Genomic DNA, 27,376 nt, shown 5'->3' on the forward strand with positions numbered 1-27,376 from the left:
TTCTTGCCCACACAACTCTGAAGGTGGAAACTACTAAGGTTAAATACTTTTTTTTCAAAATGGGCTCATATGCACTGGGTCCCTAGCAATGCAACTTTTTGGAGACCTTTCCATTAGCAGCAATGAGCATTACAACACCCTTACGTGGTAAAAAACCAGCAGGCACCTTGGAGATCATATAGTCCAAACCCACACATTTATTAAGAAGGAAGCTGAGGCCCAAGAACAGAAAGCTGATGGCCTAGGAAGGATGTCTGCAAAGGCATCTGGCCCTGCAGTTGCCTTGGAACTAACACCCTGACTCACTGTGGTGGCATTTTGATAGATGACACCAGGCACTCCCACTGGTTCAAAATGACTGATAAGAAACAGCCACCTGTCCTTGCCGGTAATGAAAGTAAGTGACATGCAAGCAAAATCTACACAGACTTATTTCATTTCAAATGAAAAACATCAAAAACTATTAGGCTAATCACTATGGTTTACATACAGACAGACAAATATTCTGGGTGTTCCTATCTAGAAGCACAGTTTTGGACAGAAGAGCCCCAGAAAATCCTCTCCATTGCATCTGATCCCATTGAATGAATAGTGACAAAGAGCTGTTACTAAGAGCATTTCAAACATAGTCCAAAGTAAAGTAAGGATTCCACATGAGTTCGTTTTATTTCAGATGATTTTATGATAAAGGTCGAAATGTTTAGTAGAGAAAAAAAGTCATAATCAAACAACAGAGAGAAGCATGGTTCACAATTTAGGAGAGAGGAAGAAAGGAATCATGCTATATACAGCTAAATACAGCTTTTTTCATGTCTTTATTTTTAAACCTCTCGAGAGTTTTCAACAAATTAATTTTAAAAAGACTTGAACAGGAGTTTCCGTTGTGTCTCAGTGGTAACTAACCCGACTAGTAACCATGAGGATGTGGGTTCGATCCCTGGCCTCGCTCGGTGGGCTAAGGATCTAGCATTGCCGTGAGTTGTGGTGTAGGTCAAAGACATAGCTTGGATCCCGAGTTTCTGGGGCTATGGCCTAGGCTGGAAGCTGCAGCTCTGATTTGACCCTTAGCGTGGGAACTTCCATATGGAGTGGGTATGTCCCTAAAAAGCAAAACAAAAACAAAAACAAAAACAAAAAAAAGGAAAAAAGACATGAACAAATGTTTACTGAATATCAATTGCCTATGATCAATGAGTAATCATATTATTATTAAGACACACTTGACAGCTTAGTGTCATGAAGTCAGGAGCAACTGGAAGGTAGAAGTTTGTGGTCACAGCGCCTAATGCTCACTGATCTCTCTAACAGGTGTGGAAGCCTACTGGGGCTCCCATACAGTCTTGATCAAGGTCATTTACTCAGCTTGCCCACAGTGCTACTTCCTGGATTTCTTAAGCCCCAGGGAATTCTTCCACACCCTCTGTTTCTGTAATTGAGCGCCAAGGCCTGGCACACCTCTATCTAGTATTTTGTATTTAAGTTTAGGTTTCTACTGCATTGCAAGATTCTTGAAGGCATAGCAACACTGCCTTCTTTTCACCTTTTTCACCTGGAAAGGATTCAAAATATCTGTTGACATCAACCTTTTTTCTTTTTTTTTTTTTTTTGCTTGAGTACAACCACAGCAATAAAATTACAAAAAGCTAGAGAAAGTTCAATGAATGTTCACTATAGCACCATAGAAAATAACTCAGGTTAAAGCACTACAATACCATAAAGATGAGTCATGTCCTGTATTAATAAAAGTAACAATAATATCTAACTGTAAGCCATTACTATACACCATTCACTGTTTTCTTTGTCTCAGTCTATATGGTAGAAGTTCCTATTTTACCCACTTTTCACATGAAGAAAGTGAGGCTGAAGGAGATTATGCAAATTCTCCAGTCACTCACCAGCAGTGAAGGAGCTAGGACTCTAATTTTGCTCTCTCTGACTTTAAACCTTCTGATTTTTCCGGGATCAAGAAAATATGATGGAGTTCTAATTGTGACTCAGCTGTTAAGAACCCAACATAGCGTCCATGAGGATGCAGGTTTGATCCCTGGCCTCAATCAATGGGTTAAGGATCCTGTGCTGCTGCAAGCTGAAGCTACACGTAGGTCACAGATGCGGCTCCTCTTTGGTGTTGATGCAGTTGTGGCATAGGCTGGGAGCTATAGTTCCAGTTAGACCCCTAGCCTGGGAACTTCCATATGCTGCAGGTGTGGTCCATTGAACGAAGGAACAAAGGAACGAATGAAAGAAGGAAAGAAAGAAAGAAAAGGAAAGAAAGAAGAAAGAAAGAAAGAAGAAAGAAAGAAGAAAGAAAGAAAGAAAGAAAGAAAGAAAGAAAGAAAGAAAAGAAGGATGGAAGGGACAGGAAGAGAGGGAGGGAAGGACAGGAAGAGAGGGAGGGAGGGAGGGAAGGAAGAAGGGAGTTAGGGAAAATATGAGAGCTCAGGAACATTTTCACATTTTAAACTTTGTTCAGAAAGCATCAGCTATCATATGCCTTAGCACTGACTGGATTCAATTACCAAGCTTTCTTAAACACTAGTGGCAAGAGTAATTTCTTAGAATCATTGAAAGTTATTTAACTACCTTCTGAATCATCATCAAGGGAAATCAAACTATGTCTTCCACATGTTGCATTAGGTATTTTTTTTTTGCTTTCCAATTTTTTGAAAACTGGTAATCTGAGGAGAGTGAATTGAGTTTTGTTTGTTTCTTTGTTTTTGGCCACACCTTCTGCATATGGAAGTTCTCAGGCCAGGAATCAAACCCAGACCATGCCAGAGTAGTGACCTGAGCTGCTGCAGTGACAATGCCAGATCCTTAACCCACTGCACCACAAGGAAATTCCAATTTCAATTTTTTAAAAACAGCTCCACTTGCAGGTTTAGAGACTTTGTTATCTTAAAAACTAATATCTTAGAAATCTACCTACCACACAATTAACCTACAATTAACCAAAATACTTATGCATTTTGGTAAAAGGAGGCTTACTGTATCAACCAGCTCCTTATTGGAAAGAAAAGGAAAAGATGACTCTTTGGAACCCCTAGAAGGAAATTTACAAGTAATACACCTCGGTAGTTTTTTGGGCAGGGATTATCTATTACAATACTATCCTCCCTTAGAATTGTCCCCAGATATTAGGATAATACTAAGGTTTTCTGGAGTGGAATCCATGTTTCTGCCCAGAAAACACTGAATGCGGAACAATTAGTTTATTGCAGATCACTGTTTACTTTCAAATATAAACATGCTCAGCTCAGGTCTGAAGTGACCAGAGTGCCCACTTTCTCAAAACAGCACAGTAGTTGTATAATTTTGTCCCAAGAGAACAGAGATGGAGAACAAAGAAGAGAAGTGAAAGAACAAACCAGCCCTATCGTTCTTCAGTCCCTCTTTCCCATTTTGCCGATCTGATTTCACTCATAGTGACTCACGGTGAGAAAGAAAACAGGAGAATTGCATTCGGATGTGCAAGAGTTAGTAACCACTTAATTTTCAAAACCAGGCTCATCCTCCAGTAACACTATAGTTGTTCCACTCCATTTCACTTAGATGGGCATATGAACAGCTGCAAAAATTGTCCCTAAAGTCCAGAACACTTTCCTCGGTTAGACACTCAAAACGGGTATTTTTAAAGGAGGCTGCATTCGAACTGCTAGGGAAGGAGTTGCCACTTCGCTTCAGACAGAGGACTTCCGCTGGTTTCTTTCTGTCCTTTCATCTCTGTTTTGCACTTGGTCTTTCTCTGGGCCTCAGTTTTCCTGTAACCAACCTCTTAGAGCCAATCAAGGAGTAAAGAAGAGAAGAAACGCCCGCCCGCTCTCAATTTTCTTCCTTCCACTGCCTACTAACCACAAAGCCGACTGCGCCAGGGCCGCTGTCATCTTTCACCTAGCTCAGCTGATCGGTTGCCGCCGCCGCCGCCGCCAGATTCCAGAAGCAAAGAACCACAAGCTGGTAAGATAGACATGGACGTGAATATCGCTCCGCTCCGCGCCTGGGACGATTTCTTCCCAGGCTCTGATCGCTTCGCCCGGCCAGACTTTAGGGACATTTCCAAATGGAACAACCGCGTGGTGAGCAACCTGCTCTATTATCAGACCAACTATCTGGTGGTGGCTGCCATGATGATTTCCGTCGTGGGGTAAGTGGGGTCCCCCTCCTGGGCACTGATCGGGGTCAGCACCGAGTGGGCTCTGGGTGGAAGATCCCAGGATATAGAATCGCTCTCCACGCCCAGCGCCTGCCCGGGTAACTGCAAGAGGCCAAACCAGTGGAAACTAGTTCGGAGGGCGAGGCCGCAGCAATCAAGAGGTCCCCTGTTCTTTTCCGCCCTTCGGGCTGAGGTGTGATGGAGGTCCTAGGGGTGAAGAAATGTTGTCAACCTCGGACAAAAAAAAAAAAAAAAAAAAGACTTTCCCCCCGCCTGTGCCTAGATTACGCTCTTGTTGGTGGGTGGTATTTGTAGCCCTCCAGTCTTTTAAAAAGAAGAAAGAGGAAAGTGGTGTAACCTTATCCTGGGGCTGGCTGGGGCGGATGCCGCCCTGGAAGGCTTGAGGTGTCGTGGTGTGGATCCGGATTCTGCCTTCTGGGGTGTTAGTGTAAAAAGGGCATCAGAGAGGCGACCCGCTTGTTAGGTTTCTCTGCCTAGTGGCTGCCACATGGTACAGGAAAGCTGAGCTTGGGAGCAAAAGGGTGGGTGTTGCCTGGTGGCGCATCTCGCAGTGTGGGATGAAGTCGGCCTTGACTCTGGAAACGGCGTCGTTTTGCTCTTTTTTCTTACAGGAGTTGCCAGGTTTGGTCACCTTATCTGCACACTTGATCTTAAAATGAACAGTGCCCTGTGTTATACACGATTTCATGCACACACCTGAGCAGCTAGAAACCACTTTGTCTCCTAGTTTACCCTTTAAGAAATGCTTCACTCACTTTTGCAAGATGGGTGGTGATATTCTAGATCTTGCTGATCCCATGCATCCGTAAAGAAAAAGCCACCTTCAGACTTTATGAAGGAACTCTCTTACCATTAAAAGAAGTATCAGACTTTTCCATTTGAAAGCAAACACAGAGGGAAAGAAAAAGCAAGCTGGCCTGGGAGAAAGGAAAAAAACCTAATCTTGATGGGTATGGGAAAGGGTGAATAGGGTGGTTTCTTAAGTTGCTTTGCTGTTCTCTGGCTTATTTATTGAGTCACTTTTCCGTGCCAAGCTCTGGCACACCAGGATCAATCAGACATGAATCCTGGCCGAAAAGCACATGACAGTTGTTGTTGAGAAGCTGCTATAGGACCAAATATCTAGCACAGAGGAAAGAGAGAAAGAGTTCACAGTTTCTAGGTGTGGTTCAAAGGATTTGCCCCCATGCAGAAGAGGACTCGCATTTGTGGGATTCTGGAGACGATTACACAGATCCTCATGATGTGTTGCTTAAGGAATTTCAAACTCAGAATGGCGTGGTGTGTGGAGGACATGGGTTCTGAATTATACTGCAGCCAAGTTAAAATTAGGTGGAGTAGGAGAGGCCCAAAGCAGCTGCCTTCTGAACTGTCCCCTAGCTTTATGCTTAAGGCTTATTTCCCTGAGCAATAAAACATTTAAGATAAAATCAATTGTAAATAGGATTGCATCTATTGTTTTGCTCTCTTTTTCTTTTTCTTTGTAATGAAGCGAGCAAAAGCATCTTATCTAGTGATCTAGCTATAGGGTCTTTATTTAAAGGGATCCCCCCTCCCAAAAAAACACATAGAAATGGGCAAGATTTGATGCAGATTAATCAAATGAACAGGAATATATATATATTGCTTTTCAAAGACATGTACTGCCCAGACCAAACACAAGCTCAGGCAGCCTTGCCTCCTTGATGGAATTCATTTTTCACTGTGAATGCCAGGGGCCGGCCCCTGTCTAAATATAGCTCTCTCATGGTGTCTTAGCCCACTGAACTCAAGCAGTTTGGGTGTTGGCCCTTCCCATTTTCTTTTTCAAATAGCAGGTGTTGATTGGCAGTGAAATTTTTGAAGGTAAAAGTGAAAAATAACCATTTTATTTTTTATTCATCTTATTTTTAAAAACTTAAAAAAGATTCATACGAGTGAGTTGTTTTGAAAATTCTATGTCAAGTGTAGAATTTCCTTTGTTCGGTAAAATCTGGTGTATGATCTTCAACTGTTTTTTATGTGTCTCCAAACACACAGCCTTTAGTTCTTTCCCAATTGCTCTTTTCTTTCTTTATAATCTAATCATAATAAAAGCTAACACTGATTGAGTGTTTCGTGTGCCAGACACGGATAACTTCACAAATTGCCTCATACAAATTTAGCGAATTAAGTAAATTCCCTCATATAACCCAAGAAATTATTGTTTTATGACTATTGCTATTATTTTTGTCATTATTGTTAAGGCTGAGGCTCAGAGAGATTGCATGACCTGCTCAAAGTCACAGATCCAGGGTTGTGCTTTTAACTATTATACCGTCTTCCTATGAATCATGAGGTTTTAGAGTACTAGTATCTTAAAGCTGGAAGAAACCAAATATCTTCAGGGTCAGGGAGCCTTAGTTGATTATGGGTCCATTCCTCATTCTAAAGAAAACTCTCCTCTTTTGGTGATGTCAGTAGATGAGAGTGTCAGAACAGTGCTGGAGGCTGTTTGTCTGAATCGCCTTCCGGCTTCTGATGGTTTCTCATGGTATCTTGGTAGAGTGTGTGGGAAAATGAGGCCTGGGTGTTTCCTGAAGCAAGGGCTGTTTTTGAAGGGTCTTCTTCAATGGTTCTGTCCCCTTCTGGACAGGAGGGGCCACGAGGTCATTGGTGGAGGGCTCCAGCCTCAACTCTGAAGGCTCCTAGTTGAAAAATGTCTGGAGTGAGGATGGAATCTGCTCTTAGAACAGGAAGGGAGGAAGAAGGGAAGGGAGGGAGAAGACCAAGTGGATATCATCTAGTTCCAAAATACCTGAAAGAGATGCCCAGATGAGATGGAGTTTAAGAGGGATTCAGATAGATTTAATCTGCATGTGAGGACCTGCTCATGCAGGACCTGGAATCCTTGGTTAGAGGTTGGTCTTAATCCTACAAGCATTGTCTCCCAGGCACACAACTTCCACTCATTAGATCTACTCTGCCTTTTAGGTTAACTTTTAAGTCTCTTAGCTAAGAGCCCTTGTTGGGGACAGTTATATCTTCTAACTCTTCACAAGGTATATGATAGTGGTTGTTTAGGTACCAGAGCCCAGTTATATCAATTTTAACTAACCAATTGCTAGCCATGTGACCTTGGGTAGGTCCCTTGAAACACCCTGTGTCTTAGCTTCCTTATTTGTAAAATGAGACTAATTATAGTACCTGTGTTATAGGGCTTCTGTGAGGATTATCTGAGTTAATATTGGCAAGTTGCTTAGAAGACTGTCTGGCTCCTACTTTTGGCATCACAAAATTTATTTCAGAGTTTTCATTATTTTTATCATTGTTGATGCCATCATAGACTCACTGAGAAACATAGATAGCATCTTTATCCCAGAAGCTCCATCTACCCAAACACCAGTTCCCAATTTACTCATCTACTCCTGCTTGTGAGGGCTCAGCTTTGGTACCATCTCTTTGAGGACATAGTCTCCCTTGTCCTTCACTCCCCACATCTGTGTCTATATCCTGCCTGGTACATACCCCATGAGCCTTTAAGTTGTTTGTTCACTTGTCTCCACTCTGTGCTATAGACTCCTTGAGGCCAGAGACCGTGGGTGTTTTTTGTGACTATTATTTTTTTCTTTTTCTTGTTGTTGTGCCTAGCATTATTTTTATTCTCTGTATCCTTGAGGCCTACAATAGAGCAGATGCTTAGCTGGTGAATGCAGAGAGGAAATACATGAATGTAAGGTTCCAACATGATCACAGGGGCATCATTTAACTTCCCGAATGGAATAAATTATCTCGAAGCACATAGCAGCATGCTAGCACAAAAGAGCAACAGGCTCCTGGATACCAGTTAGAATCTGGATTTATTGCTGACTGTGCTTGCTACATATTGCTTAGGAGTACTATGGCATAAATTATAATTTTTTAAAAATTCAGATTCTGCTAATTTCTATTGCCCTTGCCAATTTGGTAAAATATCCTTCTAAAGAGTTTCTTCCCCCTTCCAGGCACTGCTGACATTTTGGATTGTAGATTCTTGGTTGTAGGGGGCTGCTCTGTATACTGGAGAATGTTTAACACTGTCCCTGCTCTCTACTATGTGAAGACTGGTAGATTAATTTTTATTTGTTTTATTCATAAATCATAATTTGGAGAAAGAAGCACCCTCCCTTTCAGTTGTGACAATCAGCAATACCTCTAGACATTGCCAAATGTCCCCTGGGGTTCAAAATCACCCCTGATGTAGAATCACTGCTCTCTTGCCAAGATCGTGATAATTTCTCAATATCATCTTTACTAAATGCACGTTGCTTTATCACGAGTTATAAAAACAGAGTTCTTGGCAATGACAGAGCAAAGCAGTTTGACCTTAGCTCCTGGCTCCTGACTTTTCAAACCTAGAAATGGAGTGGATTTGAAGCTTTGTACAGCTTTGATCATTATCCTTAATTTATTAAATTTGTTATGCTATCATTCTTTTTTTACTCTGCCTAGAAGACAACTGGTTCCGCAGACTCCATCTTTTATTTTTTGATAGACTTCTTGCATTTGCTTTTATTGGCTTTCTGTCCAAAAGTTCATGCTCTGGAGTTATTCTGCTGTAGAATAGGAATTAAAAGACTACATGAATATAAAACACTTTTAGACCTAGTAAATGATAACACTTAAATGTTAGCTGCTGTTATTATATTAAATCATAGGTTATAGGCATATTTAAAATTCTTGCAACTTGTATATTTTCTTGAGCAGAAGTATTAGATGATTATTTTAGTAATTTTAGTTACAATTTAGTAATTTTGTCATAATTTCAACTTGTGTTTCTTATAACACTTGTCTTCCCTGGGAGACTTGAGTTTCCTTTTGAAATGCAGATATCACTTCAGAAGAGATCCAATGAGTTAAAAAAGCATAAATAACAAGCTGAGGATTGTGTTTTTTTTGCTGAACATGACTTTGGGTCCATTAAATCAAGAAAGGAACAATGCCTAAGATAGAAGGGGACATGACTTACCTTCTCTATCCTTGACAAGATATGTGTCAGGACTAGATATTATATCACGTATAGCAACAGACATCTCTGCCTCTATTTTCAAAGTCAAAAGCAAAGGCAACAGCGAATTGCACTTACAATACAATTGCACTTACAATACAGATACCAAGCATATGATACACTCTAGCCTTGCACAGGAATTTCTGTGTGCTTAACGGAACTCCAAAAGATTTGAGCTAGAGAAATCTGTCCAAAGCGTGGGCCATGGAACTGCAGCATCTTTCACCCTGGGAGAGTTTTAGAAAGGCAGAATCTCAGGCTTATTCCCAGACCTGTGGGGTCAGAATATGCATTTTAACAGCACTCCTAGATGAGTCACAGGTGCATAAAAATTTTAAGAAGCCCTGATCTTAAGAAGCACCGATCAAATGTGGTTCAAAGGAAACACTAAGAAAATTGAAATAACTATACCTATAAGCCCAGGTGTTACCTTTGGGGATTCTTCATATGCATTTCTTGGCTGGGTCCAGGCATCTGTATTTTTTTTAACTCCCCAAGTGATTCTGATATACACCCCTAAGTTGAAGATGAGAAGTACTGATTCCATCCAACCCCCCAACTTTCACATATGTAAAGGCCTGAGGTCACATGGCTCGTTGGAACCAAACTTGCTTATTAGAACCCAAAGTCATGTTCAGCAAAGAACACAATCCTCAGCTTGTTATTCATGCTTTTTAAAAGTCATTCAATCTCTTCTGAAGTGATGTCTGCATCTCAAAAGGAAACTCAAGTCTCCTCAGGAAACAATGTATTATAAGAATAGTAGCTTCGGAGTTCCCGGTCGTGGCTCAGTGGTTAACGAATCCGAATCCGACTAGGAACCCTGAGGGTGCGGGTTTGATCCCTGGCCTTGTTCAGTGGGCTAAGGATCCAGCATTGCCGTGAGCTGTGGTGTAGGTCGCAGACTCGGCCCGGATCCCGAGTTGCTGTGGCTCTGGTGTAGGCTAGCAGCTACAGCTCCGATTAGACCCCTAGCCTGGGGACCTCCATATGCCGCAGGAGCAGCCCAAGAAATGGCAAAAAGACAAAAAAAAAAAAAAAAAGAATAGTAGCTTGTTTTATTTTTTGAAGTAAAACACGTTGTCCTTTAAGCCATTACAAATATTCTAACTCACCAAATTCAACACAATACCTGACTCACAACATTTGTATCCTTATTCTTATCTTCCTCTTACAAATTCCTCCCTGCCCTCAGAACTCATAATTTCCCATGTGACAGAAACCACACACAGATTTTGCAAGCATACACATGCCTCTGCTATGGCTCCAGCCAGAAAGACAATTTTATTCTCAATTGTGTCCACTGTGCCTATCGGTGCCTCTCTTTTAAGGCAATATAATGTAGGTGCTGAGTGAATGAACTCATATTTTCTTAGCTGAAGTACCTCATCTCCACATGGTCTGTGGTGGTGTTACCACTGGGCAGAAACTAAAGTTACCACTTTGTGCTTGCAGTTGCTTGAGATAGTAAAGGAATTTCTGAAAGGCTGGTAATCTTACCTGAAAAAAGCATTATTGTAATCTTTTCAAAATGAGTGTGGTTCCATAATATGTTCCAGGCCGGTAGCTTCCAGCATCTGATTTTAAGAAATGGTCAGATGGTTTGCACCTTTTAATGCAACAAGAAAGAAAAACCAAGTTTCCAGATGGTAGAGGAAGAAATGAATCAGAGTGCTCTCAGACGCTCTGGGTGGGAATGTAGTAAAACATCTGCAGGTGGAATTAATTGTGATCTGTTTATACTGAAACCTAGTAAAAAATGTTTCTTAAGTTCAGCAGCTTCCATGCCAATTCTACCATATTATTCTTATTTGTGTTGCTTCATTTGTTCACTCCATAAAAAGTATGAAGCACTTACCAGCTTCTCAGGCACTGTGCTGGTAGATGCGGTAGAGAATAAGTCAGCTGTGGTTCCTGCCTTCATCATGTTGAGAGTCTAGAGAGGCACCAAGAGGTTGCTGAATACATAATGATTTTTATATGAGTACACCAAGTACATGGAAAATGTACCTATAACATACATCATTTTCAACTTGACTTACCTGATCTCCCCTGTATGTTAGATTCCACATCCTCAAACTCTCAGGTGTTGGAAATGGCAGAGGCATTGAGTATGTGAATGGGGACAGGGTTATTAAATTGAATCATCCTCACCTGCAGCTCAGATGGCTTCTATTCCATTGAACAAATGTTTACTGAACACCTGCTGTGTGCCAGATACTGTCGAAACCCTGAGGTCACCAGTGAGAGTACAAGTCCACCCAACCTTCCCAAATCCTCCCATAGTTCATCTCTTCCTGCCCTCCCTGTACTTTTATTTGCCCTGAAGGCAGTGCACATGGCATGCTGGCAAGTCTTTCACTAGCAGGTTGTGTGTTTCTTCTGAGTACAGAACTTTAAGAGGTCTATCAACACTCAATAAGATTTTCGGGAAATTCCTGGGGGTACTGTCACTGCTGTGCCTTGGGTTCGATCCCTGGCCCAAGAAGTTCCACATGCCACTGGTGTGGCCAAAAAAAGGAAAGGAAAAAAAAAACCCACTCAATAGGGTTTTAATCTCAAAATTCTTCACCTAGTAAGAATTGTCTTTTGTTAAATCATTTTCTGACATTGTGTATGTATGTAACCTTGTCCTTCTTGGCTTATCCTCTCACACACACTTAAAAAAATTTCCCTGCCACTGTCAACCTAGGGCTGCTAGTTTCTATCCCCTTCCCCTATGTAAGGATTTACAGTGATTCTGGGGAAATGTGCAAATAAGTAAGCATATTTTGGTTTCTTATTACTCCTTTCTTAGAGGGCAAAAGCTCTCAATCAATTTACTAGGGGGCAGAGACTGTACAGGAAATGTAATTCAAAAAGATGAACTTGACCTGTCCACTTAATACCAAATTGAGCAGTACCCTTGGAAATTTTTGGACAAATGAGTCACTTGAGTTTCAGAATACTTACTTTTAACATCCGCCTCTGTCTCACATAATGAGCTTGGCTTCCTTTTGCAGGGAACCCTTTTATGCATATGATCTTAAGCAAAACCTGCATGCGGGCCGCCTCTCCTTTCTGCAAGCATTTACCATGAATGGATAGGCTTTCCTGGTCTTTTCTCTCACAGAGCATGTGTATGTGGCAACACCTCAATGGCAGAAAGCCCAACTGAGGTGGAAAACTGGGGTTTGATTCCCGCATCTATTAACCTGCTTTGTATCCCATCAGTCAAGTCCTCTTTGTCTCCAGGAAACGAAGGGCATGCAGAAATTAGGTATTAGTGGGAGGGAAACAGACAGGAACTGCTTGTAGGAAGGGAGTTTATGTGTCACCAGGTTCATTAGCATTTGTCCAAACCCCTGTTCTCTTGCCCCAGCGCTGGAAGAAATTGCCATGTGACAACAATTTAATTAACTCCATGAAATGCATTCAGAAAGTGCAGTTTGAAAACAAATATCTTTCCACTTGAGTTCTAAAGCATCGTCTTCATGAGTTCCTAATTGTTGAAGGCAGTGAGGGTTCATTATCTCATCCTGTCTTTACTTTTTTTTTTTTTTTTGCTTTTTAGGGCGACACCTGTGGCATATGGAAGTTCCTAGGCTAGGGGTTGAATTGGAGCTGCAGCTGCCAGCTTATGCCACAGCCACAGCATCTCTGGGATCTAAGCCATAATGGTGACCTACACCATAGCTCAAGGCAACGCCGGATCCTTAACCCAATGAGCAAGGCCAGGGATCGAACCTGAGTCCTCATGGATATTGATTGGATTCATTACCCCTGAGCCACGATGGGAACTCCTCTCTACCTTTAGAAATTTGCCACAATAAAAAGGTTAAAAATTATTTTGTTGTTTGTTTGTTTTTTGGTCTTTTGTCTTTTTAGGGCCATACCCACAGCATATGGATGTTCCCAAGTTAGGGGTTGAATCGGAGCTGTAGCTGCTGGCCTAATGCCATAGCAGTGTGGGATCCGAGCCATGTCTGTGACCTACACTACAGCTCATGGGAATGCTTAACCTACTGAGCGAGGCCAGGGATCGAACACATGTCTTCATGGATTCTAGTCGGGTTTGTTAACCACTGAGCCATAATGGGAACTCCTCTCTACCTTTAGAAATTTGCCACAGTAAAAAGGTTAAAAAGGATTTGTTGCAGTCAAATCGGTCCTCTTGTATGGTGACTCTTTTTAGCTCCATTACTATGGGAGGTTGTGAGACTTATGGCCTCTGAGCCAGGTCCAGCCAGTTGTTTATTAAAACTAAAATCAGTTTTTAGCTTGATAAATACAAAAGAAAACATGGAGGTTCATAAGGTCTGTCTTATGGTGGAACTTTTAATCTGCCCACTGCTGCCAAGATGGTGGATCATTTGGATGTGTTTAGTTTGATGGCACCAATACACAGGGTGCAATAAGCATGCCGTCCACAACAAGTATGCAATCAATACCATGGACCTCCCTGATTCCATTGGTTAGGAACATCTCAAGGTTTGGTGACCCTGACCTTTCTGTGACAGGAGAGACAGGCCCCGGCCCACCTTAACTGCTTGCTATCTTTCAGACCCAGGAGACACTGATCACATTTACTTAAGACTGCTTTGTACATTTATGTGTATACTTTACTGTCAGAAATTGTTCTTGCCAGGAAGGAAACCATGTTGGAAAACCAGAATAACCACAGAAGACTGTTGGGGTTATCTGGGGAATCAGAGAGCAAGAAGGGCCTCTACAGATAGGTCTGCAGAAGCATAAATCTCTCTCTGCCCCACCCACTCTTCCTCCTGGCCCCCACCCAGCCAGCACTAGTGACAAAACTTACAAAGATTTCTCCATCCAGCGAGCTCAGGTGCTCTTTGATCTCATCTGGTCCTCTTATATTTGTACAGTTTTTCCTACTTTGGGTGTTTCATTTGTTCCTTTCATCACAGCCCTGTGAAGGTATAAAAGTGGGAACAAATACTGTTTAGTGTACAATTAGAATAACTGTGATTTTTTCTTTTCTTTTTATGGCTGCACCTGTAGCATATGGAAGTTCCAGGGCTAGGGGTCAAATTAGAGCTGCAGCTAAGGCCTACGTCACAGTCACAGCAACACAGGATCCAAGCTGCATCTGTGACCTATACCACAGCTACAGCAACGCCTGATCCTTTACCCACTAAGCGAGGCCAGGGATCAAACCCACATCCTCATGGACACTCTGTCGGGTTCTTAACCTACTGAGCCACAACATGCATTCCCAATAATTGTTATTTGTCCAAGATAAATCTCATGTCACTTAATTCATAGAAAGTTCCTGAGCTTACTTTTAAATAACATGAAAGCGTGCTAGATTCCTACTTACCTCTTTTCTTTCTTTCAACAAATATTTATTCAATTGCTACTCTGTGCCAAGCATTGTGCCAAATGCTGGCAAGAAAATGTCATGGTCCCTGCCTTCCTGGAGCTTCATGCCTAGTGGGAAACAGAGACATTCATCCCATATTCATTCAAATAAATGTCAAAGTGCCACTGGATTCAGGGCCATCAAGAGGCAGATGGTGCTATGACGTGGTCAGGGAGACTGAGAAAAAGCAGATTAAGCTGAGATTTGAAGGAGATAGGAGTGAATCAGGCAGAAAGAATGACTTGTACACAGGTCTGTGATGGCCAGGGGTAGGGCGAGTTCTAGAGATAGATAGAAATGCCCACGGATGGGGTGCAGAATCGGGAGGAGGTGATGTGAGAAAGCTGGCAGGCACAAATGCTATCGCCCTCTGGGATCCCTCCTTCTGGTAAGAAGCATCCCTTCCTCCTCGCAGATTCAGCTCCAGCAAATTGCAGGCTTGGCGGGTGAAATGTGGCCTGGCTTTCAGGCTCTATTTACCCCCTCAGCCCAGCCCCCTTGTCCCAGGTACAAACAACACAACTATATGCAGTGGCCCTGGCTGCAGAGGCAGGTGAGGCCAGACCCTATGCGGCCTTGCAGAATGTGTAAAGAATTCTGGGTTTTGTTTGCTTTTGTTTTTTGCTTTTCAGGGCCACACCTAAACCTATGGCATATGGAAGTTCCCAGGCTAGGGGTCAAATCAGAGCTGCAATTGCCAGCCTACACCACAGCCACAGCAATGAGGAATTTGAGCCCCATCTGCAACATATACCACAGCTTATGGCAATGTCAGATCCTTAACCCACTGAGTGAGGATTGAACTCATATCCACATGGTTACTAGTCGGGTTCATAACCCACTGAGCCACAACAGGAACTCCCCTAAAGAATTCTGTTTTTATCCTAAGAGCAATGAGAAGCAAGAAAATGGATGGGTGGATTCACATTTGCAGTGATCCCTCTGGTTGTTTAAGGACCACAGAAAAACATCACCAGTTTGGAGAAGTCCACTATGAGTAAATTATTCCCCCCTTTCTTGGTGAGTCAGGCACTTCCTCAGGAACCAAACTACAAAAACAGCTTTTTGGATTAGAAAATTGACAACTCAGTGCAAAGCTGCTTCTACTGCTCAAAAAATGTTTCATTGCGTCTTTGGTTCTTGTTGGCATTACAGCATGGCAGGCTTTACCAAATATGCCCTTGAGTTGATCTGAGGATCTCTGGGGGTTTTCTTTGTTGTTTATTTGTTTGTTTGTTTTTTAAGGCCGAACCTGCTGCATATGGAGGTTCCCAGGCTAGGGGTCTAATCAGAGCTACAGCTGCCAGCCTATACCACAGGTTACAGCAACGCCAGATCTGAGCCACGTCTGCGGCCTACACCACAGCTCATGGCCATGCCAGATCCTTAACCTACAGAGTGAGGCCAGGGATCAAACCTGAAACCTCACAGTTTCCAGTCGAATTTGTTTCCGTTGTGCCATGACGGGAACTTCTGAGGATCTCTGTTTTGATAAAACTTTATCACCAACCCTGCAACTGGTGGTCTTGGAACAAATTTATTAACTTAATTATTCCTTACCTTGCTTATCTGTAGAATGAGGTCTGTTTTCAAATTCTACCCTAGCTCTAAAATTCTGCAGTGGTCCAGGATTTCTTTTTTCTCCTTTTAGCGACCTGTGCTGAAACTGTAGCAGTAGCGAGCTGAGTAACGTTGGCAACTTTAGGACCTGTGTCCACACCCTTCGTAGCCAACTTCCTTCAGAGAAACATGAGGGTGCTGAGGAATTTCCCAGAATGATCCTGAGTTGCTGGAAGAATAGGGTTCAAAAATGACTGGGCGGGGGTGGGGTGGATCCCTGGAGCTGGCTAACAACACAGCATGGGTTTTACTGTGGATTGCTGTCACAGTTACATCAACTGGCACCATGTTTCTCTCTCCTTAGATCCTTTTGAATATGTTTATTCACTTCTCTGGGCCCTTAGTTTATTCGCCTGTGTAATGAGACTGGACTGATTGATCTCTGAAGACCATGCTACTGGATTCTGTGTTGGGATTTTAAATTTTGTTATGATGATTCCACTAGAATTTTTAACTCTTATATTTATCTACTTATTAATTGAACAGAATACATATGTATGCAGGTATATATTTTTAACTCACAGTAGAAAGACATACTTAATGTTTGTGATTTGTAAAACCAGGTCCTTCTTATTTTCACCAAAAGACAGAAAATCACAATCTCTGCTGCTCCTTCCTCTTTTCTCTCCTTCCTCTGCCTCCTTCCGTCTCTCCTCTCATTCCTTCTCACTTCCCTCTATCTTCCTGCCTCCCTTCCTCCCCTTCTCATTCATGGACTACTAAAAATTGAAATGGCACCTGTGGAGCCCAATGGCAGTTGTTCACATGAAAGCTGGGGTGCCATATTTATGGAAGTTTTGTCCTAAAGGTCCTTGGACTTCACTGTGACTGATGTCACTGAGAACCCAACTGCTGAGTAAAAGTTTTACTCATGTCAAGTAAGAACTGGCTCCCAAACTCCTAAACTCACTAGAAAATGAAGTTAACTTCTGGAGGGTGGTCTGTGTATTTTGTTTTGTGCCAAGTGCAGGCAGGTGCCAGGGCAGTAGGGGTGGTGTGCATTTTTACCCTTTCTTAGAGTAGAATTGCTCTTAAGCAGAGTAAGGAAGAAAATCATTTCTGCTCCAAGTAACTTTGTTCATTTTTTCCAGCTTGGAACCTTGGTTGCTTTCTAATTATAGATCGTGGCTGGGCGGGTGGTAGGTTTAGACCAGTTGGTTCTATAGGAGGCTTTGCTCTTTTCTTTTCCCTTGAACATGAGCAACAGGAACAGGTGAAAAGCAGATTTGGAATTGCTTGAGTCAGGCCTGAATTTTTCTTTGTTCTTTGTGCTTGGCTTTATTTAGACTTTCAGCCTAGTTGTCTACTTCACTTGTCCCAAGGGAAATAGAAAAAAAGCTTGGTATGTATTTTATTATATGAATTATTTTTATGTTTTTATCTTTGTTTTGTTTTTAGGACCATGCCTGCAGCCTATAGAAGTTCCCAGGCTAGGGATCCAATAGGTATTGCAGCTGCAGGCCAACACCACAGCCACGGCAAAGCCACATCAGAGCAGCATCTGCAACCTACTCTGCAGTTTGCAGCAATGCTGGATCCCCTTAACCCACTGAGCAAGGCCAGGGATCGAACCCGCATCCTCATGGACACTATATTGGGTTCTTAATACACTGAGCCAAAACAGGAACTCCGTGAATAACTATTTCAATAGGTATTCCAGGAAGAACCAAGTCCAAGACCTTTGACACTTTGCCACCAATCAACCATCTCCTATTTGCAGCTCATGCAAAGGAGTTTTCTTATACTTGAACCCTCTGTTCTAGTTCTTTGAGTTAATGTTGATTTTGTCAGCATCAAGGCTATGTAGAAGGGTTTATTTCATTCAGGCATCTTTCCCCGATTTCTTTTTCTTTCTCTCTCTCTCTCTCTTTCTTTACAGCCATACCTGCAGCATATGGAAATTCCTGGGGCCAGGGATTGAATATAAGCTGCAGCTCACTGTGGCCAGGCCAAAGATTGAATCTGTGCTTCTGCAGTGACCTGAGCCACTACAGTCAGATTCTTAACCCAGTGTGCCATGGAGGAAATGCTCTCTTTTATTTTTAAATATCAATTTCTTTTACTTTTAAGTAACACTCAGCTATTGAAAAAATATGAGAATAAAAACAAGCAAATGGGAATAAACTACCTATGATCCTACTACCCAGTATATTTACTGGAGTCTTTTGGTTTAACTTGTCTCAGAATCTTTTTGGTGTTAGAAATGAAATGTATTCATCTGTGAGAGCTTCTGAGCCTTTCCATCTAGTCTCTCCACCACCTGCTAAAGAGAATTTGTTTTGGCCCTGTCCAATTTTGTCTTTCCCAAGACCTATAAGGAGATTTTTGTCTCTCCCAAACTAAATCCAGGGTTAAATCTGGATATAAAAATTTAAAATTTTTTTTCAATCTGGAGCAGAGTATAACCATGATAAAATTGTAAAAACGGAAAGAAAAAAGAACAAAGAGACTAAGTAGATCCAATTAATAAAAGAACTGAAGGAGAAGGTGGACAGACAGACTAGCACGTGTACTAGATACTGGGAAAGCTTGGAGTATGAGGATGGTGTAGGTTGGTTAGCAGAGCATCTGAAGAATGGGCAATAAACCAAGGTTTGAGTGGAGAAGGAACAGCTTAGCTGTATAATATGAGTTGAAATGTCATGAATGTTATTGGAGAAATAACGCAAGGAAAGACTGGATTGTTGCAGTTGGCCCATTCCAAGCCTGAGCTGTGGGGTGGTGAGAAACTACTTTTTCATTCTTATATATATATTTTTTTAATTAAAAAAAATTTTTTTTGCTTTTTTTTTTTTTATAGCCGCACCCACGGCATGTGGAGGTTCCCAGGCTAGCGGTCTAATCAGAGCTGCAGCTGCTGGCCTACGCCACAGCCACAGCAATGCCAGATCTGAGCCATGTCTGCAACCTACACCACACCTCACGGCAACGCCAGATCCTTAACCCATTGAGCAAGGACAGGGATCAAACCTACAACCTCATTTTTCCTAGTCAGATTCATTTCCGCTGAGTCACGACGGGAACTCCTTATGTATTTTTCTATGTTCATTTTAATTTTGATTACAAAATAATTTACTAATTGTAAAAACTTCCTCTTCTGAGTTATATAAGTGATAAATCCACCTAACAGAATTGTTTTTACCCAATGATATGTTATTAATGTCTTTCCATATTAAGGTAGTTGTATATGCCACCACTTGTAAAACTTGTTCATCATAAATATCACTTATATGAGTACTGTTACAACACAGTCTATGAATTTGTATTCATTTTCTTTTTTAATTACTCAATGAATGTATTACATTTGTAGTTGTACAATGATCATCACAATCCAATTTTATAGGGTTTCCATCCCACAACCCCAGCATATCCCCCCAACCCCGAACTGCCTCCTTTGGAAACCGTACGTTTTTCAAAGTCTGTGAGACAGTATCTGTTCTGCAAAGAAGTTCAGTCTGTCCTGTTTTCAGGTTCCACATGTCAGTGAAAGCATTTGATGTTGATGTCTCATTGTATGGCTGACTTTACTCAGCATGATAATTTCTAGGTCCATCCATGTTGCTAAAAATGTTATTTCGTTCCTTTTTGGCTGAGTAATATTCCATTGTGTATATGTACAACATCTTCTGGATCCACTCCTCTGTTGATGCACATTTAGGTTGTTTCCATGTCTTGGCTATTGAAAAGAGTGCTGCAGTGAACATTGGAGTACATGTGTCTTTGCGAGTCATGGTTTTCTCTGGATAGATGCCCAGGAGTGGGATTGCTGGATCAAATGGTAGTTCTATTTTCTGTTTTCTGAGGAATCTCCATACTGTATTCCACAGTGGTTGCACCAATTTACAATCCCACCAAGAGTGTCATAGGGTTCCTTTTTCTCCACATCCTCTCCAGCACTTATGGTTTGTGGACTTTTTGATGATGGCCATTCTGGCTGGTGTAAGGTGGTACCTCACAGTGGTTTTGATTTGCGTTTCTCTAATAATGAGTGATGTTGAACATTTTTTCATGTGTTTTTGGCCATCCATATGTCTTCTTTGGAGAATTGTCTGTTTAGATCTTCTGCCCATTTGTGGATGGGTTATTTGTTTTTTTGATATTGAGCTATAGGAGGTGTTTATAAATTTTGGAGATGAATCTCTTGTCAGTCGATTCATTTGCAAAGATGTTCTCCCGTTCTGTGGGTTATCTTTTCATTTTGTTTAGGGTTTCCTTTGCTGTGCAGAAACTTTGAAGTTTGATTAGGTCCCATTTGTCTATTTTTGTTTTTACTGTCATTACTCTAAGAGGTGGATCTGAGAAGATGTTGCTGTCATTTATGTTGGAGAATGTTTGGCCTATGTTTTCCTCTAGGAGTTTTATAGTGTCTGGTCTTATATCTAGGTCTTTAATCCATTTTGATTTTATTTTTGTGAATGGTGTTAGGGAGTGTTCTCCTTTCATCCTTTTCCATGTGGCTGTCCAGTTTTCCCAGCACCACTTATTGAACAGGCTGTCTTTTCTCCCTTGTATATTCTTGCCTCCTTTGTCATAGATTAGTTGGCTGTAGGTGTGAGTTTAATTCTGGGCTTTCTATCCTGTTCCATGGATCTATATTTCTGTCTTTGTGCCAGCACCATATGGTTTTGATGATTGTTGCTTTGTAGTATAGTCTGAAGTCCGGGAGCCTGATTCCTCCAGCTCCATTTTTTTCTTTATCAGGATGACTTTGGCTATTCTGGGTCTTCTGCACTTCCAAACAAAATTTACACTATTTTGTTCGAGTTCAGTGAAAAATGTCCTTGGTAATTTGATAGGGATTGCATTGAATCTGTAGATTGCCTTGGGTAATATAGTCATTTTAATAATATTAATTCTTCCAATCCACGAGCATGGTATGTCTTTCCATCTATTTGTGTCATCTTTGATTTTTTTCATGAGTGTCTTATAGTTTTCAGAGTACAGGTCTTTTGTCTCTTTAGGTAGGTTTACTCCCAGGTATTTTATTCTTTTGGATGCGATGGTAAACAGGTTTGTTTCCCTAATTTCTCTTTCTGATCTTTCATTGTTAGTACATAGAAATGCCATCTATTTCTGTGTATTAATTTTGTATCCTGTGACTTTGCCAAATTCTTAGATGAGCTCTAAGAGTTTTATGATAGAGCCTTTAGGATTCTCTAGGTATAGTATCATGTCATCTGCAAATAGTGATAGTTTTACTTCTTCCTTTCCAATTTGGATTCCTTTTATTTCTTTTACTTCTCTGATTGCTGTGGCTAGGACTTCCAAAACTATGTCGACGAGTACTGGCGAGAGCGGACATCCTTGTCTTGTTCCTGATCTCAGCAGGAATTCTTTCAGCTTTTCACAATTGAGAATGATGTTAGCTCTGGGTTTGTCATCTATGGCCTTTATTATGTTGAGGTAGGTTCCCTCTATGCCCACTTTCTGAAGGGTTTTTATCAGAAATGGGTGTTGGATTTTGTCAAAGGCTTTTTCTGTGTCTATTGAGAGGATCATATGGTTTTTATTCTTCAGTTTGTTAATGTGGTGTATCACAGTGATGGATTTGCAGATATTGAAGAACCCTTGCATCCCTGGGATAAATCCCACTTGATCATGATGTACAATCCTTTAAGGTATTGTTGGATGCAGTTTGATAGTATTTTGTTGAGGATTTTTGCATCGATGTTTATCAGCTAAATTGGCCTGTAGTTTTCTTTTTTTTCCTGGTATCTTTGTCTGGTTTAGGTATCAGGGTGATGGTGGCCTCCTAGAATGAGTTTGGGAGTATTCCTTCCTCTGCAATTTTTTGAAATAGTTTCAGAAGGAGAGGTGCTAGCTCTTCTCTAAATGTTTGATAGAATTCACCTGTGAAGCCATCTGGTCCTGGACTTTTGTTTGTTGGAAGTTTTTTAAACACAGTTTCAATTTCAGTTCTTGTGATTGGTCTGCTCATCTTTTCTATTTCATCTTGGTTTAGTCTTGGAAGATTGTACTTTTCTAAGAATTTGTCCATATTTGCTAGGTTTTCTGTTTTATCAGCGTATAGTTGCATAGAGTAGTCTCTTATAATCCTTTGTATTTCTGTGATGTCCATTGCTACTTCTCCTTTTTCTTTTCTAATTTTATTGATTTGAGTCTTCTCTCTTTTTTTCTTGATAAGTCTGGCTAAGGGTTTATCAATTTTGTTAATCTTCTCAAAGAACCAGCTTTTCGTTTCGTTGATCTTTTCTATAGTTTTCTTCATTTCTATTTCATTGATTTCTGCTCTGATCGTTATGATTTCTTTCCTTCTACTAACTTTAGGTCTTTCTGTTCTTCTCCCTCTAGCTGCTTTAGATGTAAAGTTAGCTTGTTTATTTGAGCTTTTTCTTATTTCCTGAGGTGGGCTTGTAATGCCGTAAACTTTCATCTTAGAACGGCTTTTGCTATATCCCATAGGTTTTGGAGTGTTGTATCTTTGTTATCATTTGCTTCTAGGTATTTTTTAATTTCCTCCTTGATTTCTTCAGTGATCCATTGGTTGTTTAGCAGCATGTTGTTTAGTCTCCACGTGTTTGTGGGTTTTTTTGCAGTTTTTTTCTTGTTGTTAGTTTCCAGTCATATAGTGTTGCAGTTGGAAAAGATGCTTGATATGATTTCAGTTTTCTTAAAGTTACCAAGGTTTGATTTGTAGCCCAGGATGTGATCAATCTTAGAGAATGTTCCATGTGCACTTGAGAAGAATGTGTATTCTGATGCTTTTGGATGGAATGTCCTATAAATATCTATTAAGTCCTTCTGGTCTAATGCTTCATTCAGGGCCTGTGTTTCCTTCTTGATTTTCTGTCTGGATGATCTTTCCATTGATGTAAGTGGGGTGTTAAAGTCCTCCACTATGATTGTGTTGTTGTCGATTTGTCCTTTCAAGGTTGTTAGCAGTTGCCTTATATATTGTGGTGAACCTATGTTGGGTGCATAGATATTTAAAATTGTTATATCTTCTTCTTCTTGGATTGATCCTTTGATCATTATTTAGTGACCTTCCTTGTCTCTTAAAATATTCATTTTAAAGTTTATTTTGTCTGAGTATTGCTGCTCCAGCTTTCTTTTGATTCCCGTTTGCATGGAATATTTTCTTCCATCCTCTCACTTTCAATTTGTATGTGTCCCTAGAAGTGAAATGGGTCTCTCGAGGACAGCATATATATGGGTCTTGTTTTTGTATACATTCAGCCAGTCTACGTATTTTGGTTGGGGAGTTTAGTCCATTAACATTTGATGTAATTATTGATATGTATGTTCTTATTACCATTGTATTAACTGCTTTGGATTTGTTTTTGTTGCTCATTTTTCTTCCCTTCTTCTCTTGTTCTCTCCTCTTGTGGTTTGATGACTATCTTTAGTGTTGTATTTGTGTTGATTTTCTTATTTGTTTGTGTATCAATTGTAGGTTTTTGGTTTGCAGTTATTCTGAAGTTTCGATGTAAGAGTCTATATACATATGAGATTGTTTTAAGTTGTTGGTCTCTTAATTGCAAGTGCATCTCCAGTGTCCTGAATTTGTACCCACCTCTTCTCATGATTTCTGATTTTGCTGGCATAATTGTACATGGATTATTTCATATCTTAACTGTATACATACCTTCACTGGTGAGCCTTGTCATTTGTGGAATTTTTGTTTCTGGTTGTGGCCTTTTCTTTTCTGCCTAGAGAAGTTCCTTTAGTATTTGTTGTAAGGCTGGTTTAGTGTTGCTGAATTCTCTTAGCTTTTGCTTATCTGTGAAGCTGTTGATTTCTCCTTCAAATCTGAATGAGAGCCTTGCTGGGTAAAGTAATCTTGGTTGGAGGTTTTTTCCTTTCATCACATTAAGTATATCATGTCACTCCCTTCTGGCCTACAGAGTTTCTGCTGAAAAATCTGCTGATAACCTTATCGGGGTTCCCTTGTATGCCATTTGTTTCTATTCCCTAGCTGCTTTTAATATTTTCTCTTTGTTTTTAATTTTGGTCAGTTTGATTAATATGTGTCTTGGGGTATTCCTCCTTGGGTTTATTTTATGTGGTAGTCATTGTGCTTCCTGGATTCGAGTGAGTGGTTCCTTTCACATGTTAGGGAAGTTTTTGGCTATTATCTGTTTGAGTATTTTTTTCTGTCCCCTTCTCCCTCTTCTCCCTCTTCTCCTTCTGGCACCCCTATAATATGGATGTTGGTGCATTTAACATTGTCCCAGAGCTCTCTGAGACTCTCTTCATTTGTTTTCAATCTTTTTTCTCTTTTCTGTTCCAAATCTGTAATTTCTGCTAATCTGTCCTCCTACTAATCTGTCCTCCACCTTGCTTATTCATTCTTCTGCCTCCTGTATTCTGCTGTTAGCTGCTTCTAGTGAATTTTTTATTTCAGTTATTGTATTTTGCATCTCTTCTTGTTTAAGTTTTATATCTTGTATCTCTTTGCTCAGTGTTTCCTGTAAGTTATCCATCTTTTCCTCCAGTTTATTTCCAATGTCTTGCATCATCTTCAGCATCAACAGTCTAAAGTCTTTTTCCTGGAGGCTGGGAATCTCCTGATCACTTAGCTGATTTTCTGGTTTTTTTTCTTTCTCCCTCATCTGAGTTATAGTTCTCTGTCTTTTCATTTTTTATAGGCTTTTGGTGTGGTGACCTTTTTACAGATAATAGGGTTGTAGCCTTTCTTACTTCTGGTGTCCGCCCCCCTTGTGGCTGAATTTGGTACAGGGGCTTGCTGTAGGCTTCCTGATGGGAGGGTCTGGTGCCTGTCCACTGGTAGGTGGAGCTGATTCCTATCCCTCTGGTAGATGGGGCTTTGTCTCTGGGTGAGATTAGAGGTGGCTGTGTGCCTGGGGGTTCTTTAGGCAGCCTTTTTACTGATGGGTGGGACTGTGATCCCACCTGGATTATTGTTTGCCCTGGGGCTTCTCAGCAGCTGACTGATGGGTGGGGCCAGATTTTCCCAAAATGGCCACCTCCAGAGAAAGGCATGCTGCTGAATATTCCCGAGAGCTTTGTTTCCAATGTCTTTCCCCCACAACAAGCCACATTCTCCCCTTTTTTCTCAGGAGGTCCTCCAAGAACTGCAGTCAGGTTTGACCCAGATTCCTATGGAGACTTTGCTTTGCCCTGGGACCCAGTGCACTCAAAAGTCTGTGCGTGCCCCTTTTTTCTTTCTTTCTTTTCTTTTTTTTTTTTTGTCTTTTTTGCCTTTTCTGGTGCTGCTCCTGCAGCATATGGAGTCTCCCAGGCTAGGGGTCTAATTGGAGCTGTAGCCGCTGGTCTACACCATAGCCACAGCAATGTGGGATCTGAGCCGTGTCTGCAACCTACACCACAGCTCACAGCAACACTGGATCCTTAACCCACTGAGCAAGGCCAGGGGTCGAACCCACAACCTCATGGTTCCTAGTCAGATTCATTAACCACTGAGCCACAAAGGGAACTCCTGTGAGCGCCTTTTAAGAATGGGGTCTCTGTTTCCCCCAGTCTCATAGAACTCCTGTGCACAAGCCCCACTGGCCTTCAATGCCAGATGCTCCAGGGGCTCTTTCTCCCATTGCCAGATCCCCACACGTGGGAGTTTGATGTGGGGCTCAGAACTCTCACTCCTGTAGGTGAGTCTCTGTGAACCAGTTACTTTCCAGTCTGTGGGGCTTCCCACCCTGGACATGTAGAGTTGCTTATATCACATAATCACCCCTCCTACCTCTTGATGTGGCCTCCTCTTTGTCTTCTGGAGTAGGATATCTTTTTGAAAGTTTCCAGTCCATTTGGTTGAAGATTGCTCAGCATTTAGTTGTAAATTTTGTTGTTATTAGAAGAGAAATTGAGCTCCAGTCCTTCTACTCCACCATCTTAATTCAATTCTCTATATTCATTTTCTTAGACTATTCTGAAGAGGAGATTTTTGCCTTTAAAGGTGTTAAGTATTTGCAAGAGTTTTGAATGAAATAAGCAACTTATTAAGGGTTTTACTTTTAAATTCTGTGCTACTTTGTAAATCAACTATAATAAAATTTTTTTTTTAATAAAATAACCAAAAAAAAAAGTCTGTGCTACTTTTACCACTGTTTAACTCTGTTCATTTTGGTAGGAATTTTTAACTTTTTTTTTTTTGTCTTTTTACGGCCACACCCAGGGCATATGGAGATTCCCAGGCTAAGAGTTGAATTAGAGCTGTAGCTGCTGGCCTACACCACAGCCATTGCAACACCAGATCCAAGCTATGTCTGAAAACTACACCACAGCTCATGACAACACCAGATCTTTAATTCACTGAGCAAGGCCAGAGATCAAACCCACGTCCTCATGGATACTAGTCAGGTTCAATAAACAATGAGCCACGATAGGAACCCTGCAAGTTTTAACTTTTTAAAAGAAGTTTGACATACTTATATCCCTGATTTCATCCATTAAGATATGCAGTACTTTCATTCCTAATTGAAAGTATTTAAAATAGGTTTTGTGTTTCAGAAGACCAAATCAGAACTAAAATTTAAAGGGTCTTTTTTTTTAAAAAAAAAAAAGAAAAAAGAATCTTGGCTATCTTAAATATGAATTCCAATATGAGTATGAATCTTTCATCTTTTCTATTTCAGAGAAAGCAAACTCTTGGCATCACTGTTCATTATCAGTCATGTTTATATTCAGAGCGTGATGAAAACACACTGACCCTCTTTGTCCTTCCCAAGCAAAGTGTTCATTAGCCTCTTATGAGGGTAAAAAGTTAGTAATAAATCATACTTGACAGCCACAAGTGCTTGTTAAGGATTTTGTATACACAGTGGGTTGCGGGGGAGTGGGGTGGGGGGGGACTCCAATGCCAAGTCATTCTTACTCATGAAATACTTGATCTAAATTTACTCTTCATCATGCGTTTTTTCCCCATCATCAACAGTAATGTAAACATTGGCTCATGTAACAATGAACCTGGAGGTTCTGTGCTTGGAAATCTGTTGATAACCCATCTTCTAATGACACTCTGAGCCTTTTAAAGAATTATAAAGTCCTCTCTAGGCCAGAAATCATAAACTCAAATGCCTCCATGAGCCAGGCAGCTTATGTAAGAATGAAATGCAGGGCAGCTGCTAGAAAAACAATTATTAATGGCAACTCCCTGGGGGCCTCTGTGTCTGAGATGCCATAGATAGTGGAGGGGGCTGAGGCTAAATGGGGAGCATTTATTCTATCTGAATGAGAAAGCATTCCAGCCAGTGGCTGACATGTGGGAAAGTAG

The 27,376-nt window shown here is 41.0% G+C and overlaps 1 protein-coding gene across 1 annotated transcript in view; it reads left to right on the forward strand.

The window, feature by feature from the left end:
* The first annotated feature begins 3,711 nt into the window (after positions 1-3,711).
* The window catches only part of ARL6IP5 (ADP ribosylation factor like GTPase 6 interacting protein 5), a 29,516-nt gene continuing 5,851 nt past the window's right edge, over positions 3,712-27,376 (forward strand). The window contains exon 1 of the mRNA XM_047779063.1: positions 3,712-4,144. Coding sequence (XP_047635019.1) covers positions 3,969-4,144 — 176 coding nt within the window. The 5' untranslated portion in view covers positions 3,712-3,968. The remainder of the gene's footprint in view (positions 4,145-27,376) is intronic.

This window comes from Phacochoerus africanus, chromosome 1 (assembly GCF_016906955.1).
Source record: "Phacochoerus africanus isolate WHEZ1 chromosome 1, ROS_Pafr_v1, whole genome shotgun sequence".
NCBI classification, from domain to species: Eukaryota; Metazoa; Chordata; class Mammalia; order Artiodactyla; family Suidae; genus Phacochoerus; species Phacochoerus africanus.